This window comes from Acanthamoeba castellanii, assembly GCF_000313135.1.
Source record: "Acanthamoeba castellanii str. Neff unplaced genomic scaffold scf7180000084730, whole genome shotgun sequence".
NCBI lineage: Eukaryota > Discosea > Longamoebia > Acanthamoebidae > Acanthamoeba > Acanthamoeba castellanii.
The window spans coordinates 358,638-367,749 of NW_004457598.1; the positions used below are offsets into that span (position 1 = coordinate 358,638).

The window sequence follows — 9,112 nt, forward strand, 5'->3', positions numbered from 1 at the left end:
TGCAATGGTCAATCATGTCCCACAGCCTGTCACTTGCAATAATGACGCTTGCATTGTCTGGCATGGCCCCCATGTCCATGGATCTGATGAATGGGATTGGTGACATGGTGTAACTGGCCAGAAGGCAAGCATGAACTTACTGTTGATCTTGTGTGTCTGATTGGCATCATTGAGGTCAGCGTTGTCGCCCAGGTTGTACACAATGCACTTGGGCAGGACCTTGCACAGCACTCACAAGGTGGCATTGCCTCTGTGTCCATCCAACACCCCAAAGCAAAGATCTGGTGGCGCCCATCAGCCATGTGCCATGTGCACACAAATGTCACATCCTCCATGTGTGGCCACTGACCCTGTTGCTGTTCAATGCCAATCTCAGCACAAATGTCACTGGTGGTGGTGGTGTGTGGGGCATTGAATGGCACATGAACATTGAAAGGTGGGGTGATTTTGGGTGTTGGGAAATTGTGGTAGATGGTGTAGGCGGCCCATGTGTGGTGCTGGATGCNCACCCACTGGTGTGTGTATCCTCCCCATGGCTTGTGCACCTTCTTGGCAGTCCAATCCTGGCTGTTGCTACCCTGCACTGTCTTACCAACAAAGGATGCATTTGTGCTCACCTCCAGTGCTTTGCAGATGGGACTGCATGGTTTCATGATTGGTGTCTGGACAGAAAATCCTGCCTGGAGGGATGCAGTGATGTGATCCTTGTTTACAACAAACACATCATCCATTGTGTATATGCACAACACACTCCATTGCTTCATTTTTGTTGTATCTGGTGGTGCAGGCCACCTCATCCCAGAAACGGTGGGTACCATTCCATGACTGGAAGAGCATCAATGTCCAGAGGACAAACTCAATGGCTTCTTCAGATTCACAAAACTCAGCCAAGTGATCAAGGGCCTCAGGCATGTGTCATTTGGCAATCGTCCACTTGAGATCCATCATTAGATCCACATACAAGACATCAGTAATGACTGCATTACAACAATCTGAAAGTGAATCAAGGCAGGTCCCCATGAGGCAATGTCAATGATCCATGATCACTGTCTCAACATGTCCCACACACCCTTTGCACATGCAATCCAAGATCAAAGACACAAGCACTGGCATGCTGTCATCCCCCATGCCGCCAGAATAATTGACTCAGACTATGGCCACCACATTTAAACACAGATTGTGGCGCACAATCTTACATCATGCATGGAGCCTCTCCACTCACATCACTACACCAAACACCAATACAAGTTCTCAGCCAGCAAACACAGCCAGTGGTTGGCCATGATCATGCCCTACACCATGTTTTACAACAGGCAGTGTTGGGGTATCAAACACAAGGATCCCAGTACCACCTACCTGTCCAATGTTGTGCCAACAGACAAGTTCATGGGGCATGCTACTTGCTATGCCATACTGGGTGATGATGACAAGACCATGGCGTTCATCACCCTATCCTACCTCATGATGCACACATTCAGCCATCCAGGATCCTTCTGCCCAACCATGTGCTAGGTCATCAACCAGCTGCCCATTGTGCTCTTCAATGATTGCCAGGACAGCAGCATGTACATCACAACCAAGTTGTTTGGCCACTCACCCAAGCAGTCAATCACGCCCTGCAGGTTCCACATGGGCATCACAACAGTGGCAATCCTGAGGCACAATGCAATAAACTAGTACATTTTCCCTAGATAGTGTCACACAAGGTACTGGCCAAGCATGTGGCTGTGCAGCTTGACACACTGGGCATGAGCATGCCATCCCTGGCAGCATCTGATCACACACTGTCAACCACCCTACACACAGCATTGAGCCACCACCCCATGCCATATCATCATTCATGTTCCTGGATGTAGTCAGTCCAATCACCACCATGCCATACACACAGGGATCTATCTCCATGTGCATAAAAAGGTAGCCAATCAGGCTAACAACAATTGGCAGCTCAGGTTTGGGCAAAGCCAGGCATGTGAGTTGTAACTCCCATCAGTAATTATAAAAGTGAAGGAGTCTCATCTGCTAACTTCACACCATGCAGCAGCACTACTTCCCCATCTTCCTTGTCCTTCTCTTCGCCATTGGCTTTGTGGCTGCCAGCTGCCCCTTCAGTGTGGTTGGGTTCCAGAAAGTGGATTGCTTGGTCCCATCCAACAGGTTTGACTCCCCTGCCTCCTTCAAGGCAAACTGAAGCCAGTTGGTGATGGTGGAGGCTGATGTGAAATGAGTGTGAAAGTATTTGCTGTCCTGCTGGTCAACATCTCTAGGTTGTGGTGTTGCCCATGTCATGACCTTGCAAGTGACAACCACCTTGGTCAAATTCGCTGGACTCCTCCTCCAATAAACTGCACTCCTCTTCCTCAGATGAGCTGGATTCCTCCTCAGAAGACTCCCTTCTTGGGCTCCTCCTTCTTTTGTTTGGGCTTCTCCTCTTCTTCATCCTCATGCTCAACTCCTCTTCAGAAGAGCTAGACTCTTCCTCCAAGCTGGAGGGTTCCTCCTTTTTGCTCTTCTTGTTGCTCTTCTCCTCCTTCTTCTCCTCCTCTTCCTCATCCAAATTAACCATAATTCAGAGAATTTGTACAGTCAGCAAAATTTGCACAAATTTGAACAATTCAGGAGATTAATCATAACACACTCCCCCACCTGAGATTACATTGGGCTTGCCTCTTGTGCAAGAAATTCTGGAAACAGCAATCCCAGGTTCTGGCATCATTTGGCGCCCAACCCTGCATATGTGATGCATGGGGCACCACACAAAACGTGGATGGCTATGTTCATACATGCCAGGCAACTGCTTTTGACACAGAGCAACACTTGTGTGGAACACTTTGATGACTTTGAGGACCAAGGCTATGAGGACTTGTCTGACCATGACAATTGACCACACAAGTTGAGCAGAACTGAGCTCTCCAGACCGTGGTACCATAGGCCAAGGAATGTTGAGCCAGAGGATGAACATGACCCTGACTTGGTGAGGGTGTATGTTGTAAAGACTGTTGAGTACCTGGGCTGGATACTGAGGAGCCTTATGAGCTACCCTGTTGATCCATCCACCAAGTGCAGCTCAGCAGTGATGTCATCTGAACTGCAGCATCTGTATGTGACCATCCATCTGGTTGATGATTTGAGATCAAAGTTGATCTGCTGGATCATCTGTTGGCTAAGGATCCAGTGGACACTGTGAGTGGCCGCCATGATGAGTGCTTGTGCTAGAACCTGATTGGCCCTGATTCTGTTGGGCATGATCCTGCAGGATTGTATTGCGCTCTCCACCCTGTGGCTTGCCATTGCTCAAAGGGACAAATGTTGTCTGTTTATTTATGCTTCGACCTGGAGTCTCTTGCTGACTCCTGTGGAACTGAATCTGTTCTTGCTGTGATTGGTGGTGTCAAGATTGCTCATGATCTCAACCTTGGGTGTCATGATGCACTCCAGGATGAGCTGAGTGACACAATCGCCCAAGGCAATGATAAAGTCCTCATTGTTGTGGTTGAAAATGAGTGCTTTCACACCACCATGATAACCACCATTGATGACACTGGCGCCAATGTCAATGCCCTTCTTCCAACCAAGACCCAATCATGGTGCAATCCTCCCATAGGTGCCAATCAGCACAGCAATGGTGATCCTGAGATCCACCAACTGCCAACCTTGCGCCAGCACAACAATGTCAATGGCACTGAAGAGATCATACCCAGCATCAGTGGAGTGGGCCCGCCTAGGGGTGGTGGCACCTTCTACCAGGAGCTTGATTCTGAGTGGCTGGTTCTGCATCAGTGTTGGTGTCGTCTGTGACCACCATAAAACCCTAACCAAAAAAGGGCACCGGTTGCCCATTGTTTTAGTGCCATGGACAAGTTCATACACACGCCACTCGTGAAGCGCACCTGTGCCAAGTGTTCATGGAAGTGCTCATGCAACAATTCATACGCCCTGTTCTGGAGTCAGCAGGGCGACAGCATCAATGTCCTGTGGGCAATCTCTCTCAATGATGATGATGAGTTTTGGAGCATTGAAGTGGCGCCTGCACTTCTGGCCAATCTTGAACACTGGCGATCCAAGCACAAGAAGAACAACGCGCTCAGATGGTGGTTTCCACTCCACATCAAAGACAGTGCCAAACTCAAGGAGCCCATGAAGGCCACGCGCTACAACATGAAGCCCATGTTTGTGTGATCTTTGTATGCCTAAATGAACGACATGGTCATTTCAATGAGCTCTGAGGGCAGACACTTCAATAGGACACAGATCATCCACAAATAGCACTGGCAGCGCCAATATGCACACACTGCATCCAGTATGCAATCCTGCAGCTTGCGCTTTCTTCTCTGTTGTTTGTCAATCTTGTGGCCATGCACGCTGAGCTTTGCAATAACACTTACATGTTTGCGGTATTCAGACCCTCAATCGCCGCTTGCAGTATCCACACCAGTCTGTGTAGTACATGACAACACAATCGTTGTGATGCTTGACCTTCTTCAGCTCAGCAGTGTCAAGGAATCAAACCTTGTAGCCCTTCACCGCAGCCTTCTCCATCATCTTCTTGGGGTCTGGCGCTGATGGCTTGCCTGTGCCAGCATCCAGCCTGCCCTTGACATTGGTCTTGGCCATGACCACAAACCCAACAATCACCACCACGACGAGCATGATGAACCTGATGATGAGCAACCTGTGGTTCTCAGTGGACAACATGTTTCCACCCCATGCACACAAAAAAGACTTTGCCAGCGCAACGTTTATTTTTTAGGCAGTGGAGGCTCCATTACAGGGCTGAACGTGGAACTTGGTGGCCACGCCAATGGCCAGCGGGAGGGCAACGGTGCTGGTCTGCGAGGCCTGCACCCAGATCTCATCACCAGTGATGAAGTTGCCAAGGGTCTGTGTGTAGAGGACCATGGGGATCGCCAAGTTGGCTGATGGCTGCTTGGTGTCCTGCATGATGATGTAGGTGTTGGTGCTGCGCTTGAGAATGATCTGGATGGAGCGCTGGCCAGCGTTGTTGGCGCCCAACGCAGCAAAGGTGACAGCAGCGCCAACTTCATACTGCGAGGCAAAGGCCACCATGTACTTGCCAGTGGTCACAACAACAGGGCCAGCAGCGAGGTTCAGGCTGCCAGTCAAGGACCAGGCCAGGATGGGCGCATAGGTGCCATCACCAGGGATGTTCTGGGCAGAGCCAAGCCACACCAACAAGAAAGCCTGGTTGACATCAATGGGTCCTGTGGGCTGGGATTCAAGTGGGACGACGGGGGCCATGAGTGAGACGAAGCTGCCGCCACAGCTGCCACATCTGTAGGCGCGCTTGACATTGGTGATGTTCTGCTGTTCCATTATTGGTGATGGTGTGGTTGTGGGCGATGTATAAATAGATGTGACGTGAAGACGTGGGGGTATCTTTTTTCGCCCTTCCATCCTGATAGAGGAACGGGGTTGTGTTTTACTCCAACACGATGAACGTGCCCAATGCCCAATTCGCCTCTCACTTTGTGGGCGTCGCGCCATTCGGCGGTTGGGCGTGGGCAGTGCCACATCCCACATTCACGCCCATGTACAGACAGCCCACGCCGATGGCAGCACCGACCACGACGACACAACCAAATTGAAAATGCGGGGGGCTGAAGAGGGACCAATCATACGGGGGTCCAACCAAGCGCGTCCAACGAGGGCCTCAATCAAATAAGGATCATCCCGGCTGAAAACAACGGCGTGCGATTGCTGGGATGGTGTAAATGAGCAACCATCGTTGTAAATCAGCCTTGGCATCATTTTTATTGAACGACCAACAACCACCACACCAGCTCTTTCATCGCCATGCGTTGGTGCTCGGGTTCTATGTCCTGGATCACCCACGCATCATGATTGTCGTCATTGGGCATCAGTGGCACTGACCAAGGCTCACCAATCCGCTGGCCCAGTATCCACTGTCGTTGCGTTGCTTCCGTCTCATCCTTGTGTGGCCTTGCTTCATGTGTGTATGTGAATGGTTTGAATGCGTGCCATCGCACACACGACCTTTTTCCAATGCATTCAGGTAAAATGAACAAGAAGAAACACGGCATCAAGTTGGAATGCGGGATCCGCGCCCAGGCTGAAGACCCTGAGTGCAGTGGGTTCCTTCTTGTTGGATGTGAAGAGTGTGAAGAGCTGGTGGACTTGTGACATGGGTCTCATCTCATTGATCCTGATCTGGAAGTGTGGCAGCACGCACAGCATGGACACCAGCAGTTTGCACACCTTGGGCAATGCTCCCCTGGGCGTGCAGAATCTGGCCAGGATGATGTCCCTTGCTGTGGCATCTTCATTCTTCCTGTGATTGAATGGCACTTCACCAGTGATCAGCACCAACAGCAGGCACCTGAGCAACCACATGTTGGCCAACAGCCCCACTCATGAGAATCCAAAATCACACAACAGAGCATCACCCTTGGCTGAGATGAGCACATTCTTGGGCTTGATGTCCAGGTGCAACATGCCCCACCAGTGCATGTACTGCGAGATGGTGGTATAAAAATTAGGATAAAAACAGGTGGTCAATAACAGCTGCCCACTGACGTTCACAGCAGGCCTGGCTGTCTGCCTCACACCGCCAGCCACTGCCAGAGCAGCCAAACTGGGCACGCCACTGACCCAGTGGCGTTGATGTAGACCTCACTGCCTCAACTGAGCTGGTCGTTCTTGGCCTTACAGATACTGACCATGATCCTCTTGCCCATCACCTGAACGTCCTCAAGACGCAAGGCCGCCAGCTCCAACCCCCGCCGCATCGTCCTCAGCCCCAGCGCCACCAGGCAGGCGTCACGTCGTGCTGTTGGAAACCCATTGCTGAACGCCCTGCCATGCACCCACGCCTGCAGGGCCTCAACTGGGAAGGGATCCCTCCTACGCTTGACCGCTTTGGCGCTCCACGCCCGCTCCACACCGTCCTTGACGAGTTTGACCTTGGCACCGCTGCATGGACTGCTGAGGCCCTTCTGCGCATGGTAGAACGCGATGGCCACCGCTGCAACCCAAACTCCACCGCCTCAGCCTGCCAGGTCCAGCCACGCCAAGAAGCAGTGGACCATATCCTCGCCCGCCAGCAGCGCCACAAGCCCACTCCTGGTGGCAAAGGCCTTGAACTCTGACCACCAGTGCTTGTAGCAGTGCTGGGTGGACTCTGCCCAAGCTAGTCCCACCAGCTCTTCAACGCGGTGAGCAGTGGCCTCCAGTACTGACCCCTCCAGCCTTCCACCTGATGAGCTTTGAACGTCCACTCCAGTCGCCTTGCCAGCTCAAACAACTCCAACAGGCCTGGCTGAGCAAACTTGCACACCGTCCCAAGCCGCACCATCAACACCAAGGTCACTTGCAGCAGTGGCCATGACTCCTGACCGGGCCAGTGTGGCACCACGAGGATGCCCACCGCCTGGCACTTGACAAGGTGCGCGAGCACCCTGCCCATGAGTGGGATGGGTGGGACCAGCAGGTTCACCCAGCCCCTCCAGTCCTGGGCGAAGGCATCAACTGCCTGGCAGCCTGGGCTTTCAAACCATGTGTTGAACACTGCTGCCTTCTGATTGTCTGCGTCTGTGAACCAGTCAACCTGCCATTCGCCCAGCACAGACTGCAGCAGCTCCACTGTCTCGCCATGGAGTGACCAGTTGTCAGTGTCAATGAACCAGGACAGGGCATCTGCCTCCTGGTTCTCCATCACACTATGGACCCACCTTGCCATGTAGAGTGTGCAACTGCTTGTGTGCAGGGCAGACCACACATGCTTCACCATTCTTGTCATCTCAGCATCACTTCTGCCCCTGTTGCACAGGTAGGCTACAGCTGTGGTATTGTTGCTGGCCACCTCAATCCACTGATTGTGGAACTTGGGGCAGAAGGTCTTGATGGCCAGCATGACGGCCTGGAGCTACTTGTGGTGGATAGGCCACTTGGCTTCCTGGCTGACAAAGCTCCCCCTTGCCTTCTTGCCACTCTCTGGAACCCATGCGCCCCAGCTGTAGCCACTGGCATCAGTCTTGATGGTCATGACCCACAATGGCTGCCACAGAGGCGCCCTGTTGATCAGCTGCATGTTGGTGGTGATCCACTTGAGGTCCTGCTGAGCTTCTGCAGTGAGGGGCTTGTGCTGGTTCCAGTTGTGTTGTCCACAACCCATCACCTGATATGTGGACTGCAGGTAGAGTTGTAGAATGGGGGCTGCCTTTGCAATGGTGTTGATTGAACCTGCCAGCTGCACCAACTGCTGCTTGGTGTGGCACCACTGAAGGTGCTCCTGCACCATGGCCTTGATGGTGTGTAGTTTCTTGAGGCTGGCCTTGAATCTGCTGCCTGCCAGGTTGATGATCAGCCCCAGCACCTTGGCATGCTGTGTAGGCTCCCACTCCCCTTTGGTGGGCTCCCTGAGCCAGCTGAGGCACTTGAGGGTGGGCACAATCACCTGGTCCCTGATCCACTGAAGCTCCACCTTGCTTGGCGCCAGCACCATGAAGTCATCAATGTACACCATGCACATGACTCCTTGCCAACACCAGAACATGATCATGGCCTTCATGACCTTCATGAAGATCCATGGGGACCAGTGCAGGCTGAACAGCAGTACCTGGTAGTGGTACCACTGCTGGCCTACCTGAAAGCTGAGGAGTCACCTTGCATTGTCATGCTCCTCCTCAAGGTGGTAGGCCTGCTGCGTCTTGTGTACTGCCCTGGCCAACTGGATGGGCATGCCTTGGGCCACCCATGCTAGCACCTGGGCTGAGGCACTGATCTTGACCCACTTGCTGATCTGGGAGGCTAGCTGACTGATGATGGAAACCTTGTGACCTAACCTCTTGCCATGCAAGAGAAGAAAAAACTTGCTGGCTCACCAGCCAGCCTCCCCCTATAACACCACCCATTACACTGCTCACCAGTGGTGCACCAGCTCACACTTGGTGATTGCACCACTGAGTGGCCACTTCTCCTTGAGAAGCTGGTGTCACACTGGGTGAGTGCTAACCACTCATGATAAAGTATGTTTCTGTTTACACAGAAACTACACATTTTTCCACATGTGAGACAATGAGACAGCAACAGTGTGGCTGGGGTGTGGAACAAGTGGGCTGTGATCAGGAATGATCCT

General features: G+C 52.4%; 9 protein-coding genes across 9 annotated transcripts; 2 read left to right on the forward strand and 7 right to left on the reverse strand.

Annotated features, from left to right (window-relative positions):
* Nucleotides 1-29: 29 nt before the first annotated feature.
* ACA1_386480 (uncharacterized protein) lies at nt 30-912 on the reverse strand (the record flags this gene model as incomplete). The annotated part of the gene is made up of 2 exons (XM_004347171.1): nt 30-583; nt 816-912. The coding sequence occupies 2 exons, from the start codon at nt 910-912 to the stop codon at nt 30-32; spliced, it is 651 nt and encodes a 216-aa protein (XP_004347221.1).
* Nucleotides 913-1,203: 291 nt separating this feature from the next.
* Nucleotides 1,204-1,512, forward strand: ACA1_386490 (uncharacterized protein; the record flags this gene model as incomplete). The annotated part of the gene is made up of 1 exon (XM_004347172.1): nt 1,204-1,512. The coding sequence occupies one exon, from the start codon at nt 1,204-1,206 to the stop codon at nt 1,510-1,512; it is 309 nt and encodes a 102-aa protein (XP_004347222.1).
* A 748-nt stretch (nt 1,513-2,260) lies between these two features.
* On the reverse strand, nt 2,261-2,563 carry ACA1_386500 (uncharacterized protein; the record flags this gene model as incomplete). The annotated part of the gene is made up of 1 exon (XM_004347173.1): nt 2,261-2,563. One exon carries the CDS (start codon nt 2,561-2,563, stop codon nt 2,261-2,263), a length of 303 nt encoding a protein of 100 aa, XP_004347223.1.
* Nucleotides 2,564-3,318: 755 nt separating this feature from the next.
* ACA1_386510 (dUTP diphosphatase) lies at nt 3,319-3,774 on the reverse strand (the record flags this gene model as incomplete). The annotated part of the gene is made up of 2 exons (XM_004347174.1): nt 3,319-3,558; nt 3,616-3,774. 2 exons carry the CDS (start codon nt 3,772-3,774, stop codon nt 3,319-3,321), a joined length of 399 nt encoding a protein of 132 aa, XP_004347224.1.
* Nucleotides 3,775-3,849: 75 nt separating this feature from the next.
* On the forward strand, nt 3,850-4,176 carry ACA1_386520 (uncharacterized protein; the record flags this gene model as incomplete). Its single annotated transcript, XM_004347175.1, has 1 exon — nt 3,850-4,176. The coding sequence occupies one exon, from the start codon at nt 3,850-3,852 to the stop codon at nt 4,174-4,176; it is 327 nt and encodes a 108-aa protein (XP_004347225.1).
* A 219-nt stretch (nt 4,177-4,395) lies between these two features.
* ACA1_386530 (uncharacterized protein) lies at nt 4,396-4,692 on the reverse strand (the record flags this gene model as incomplete). Its single annotated transcript, XM_004347176.1, has 2 exons — nt 4,396-4,482; nt 4,507-4,692. The coding sequence occupies 2 exons, from the start codon at nt 4,690-4,692 to the stop codon at nt 4,396-4,398; spliced, it is 273 nt and encodes a 90-aa protein (XP_004347226.1).
* A 51-nt stretch (nt 4,693-4,743) lies between these two features.
* On the reverse strand, nt 4,744-5,331 carry ACA1_386540 (uncharacterized protein; the record flags this gene model as incomplete). The annotated part of the gene is made up of 1 exon (XM_004347177.1): nt 4,744-5,331. One exon carries the CDS (start codon nt 5,329-5,331, stop codon nt 4,744-4,746), a length of 588 nt encoding a protein of 195 aa, XP_004347227.1.
* Nucleotides 5,332-7,022: 1,691 nt separating this feature from the next.
* On the reverse strand, nt 7,023-7,888 carry ACA1_386550 (reverse transcriptase; the record flags this gene model as incomplete). Its single annotated transcript, XM_004347178.1, has 2 exons — nt 7,023-7,217; nt 7,328-7,888. 2 exons carry the CDS (start codon nt 7,886-7,888, stop codon nt 7,023-7,025), a joined length of 756 nt encoding a protein of 251 aa, XP_004347228.1.
* A 12-nt stretch (nt 7,889-7,900) lies between these two features.
* On the reverse strand, nt 7,901-8,545 carry ACA1_386560 (uncharacterized protein; the record flags this gene model as incomplete). The annotated part of the gene is given in 3 exon segments (XM_004347179.1): nt 7,901-8,217; nt 8,235-8,254; nt 8,376-8,545. 3 exon segments carry the CDS (start codon nt 8,543-8,545, stop codon nt 7,901-7,903), a joined length of 507 nt encoding a protein of 168 aa, XP_004347229.1.
* Nucleotides 8,546-9,112: the final 567 nt, after the last annotated feature.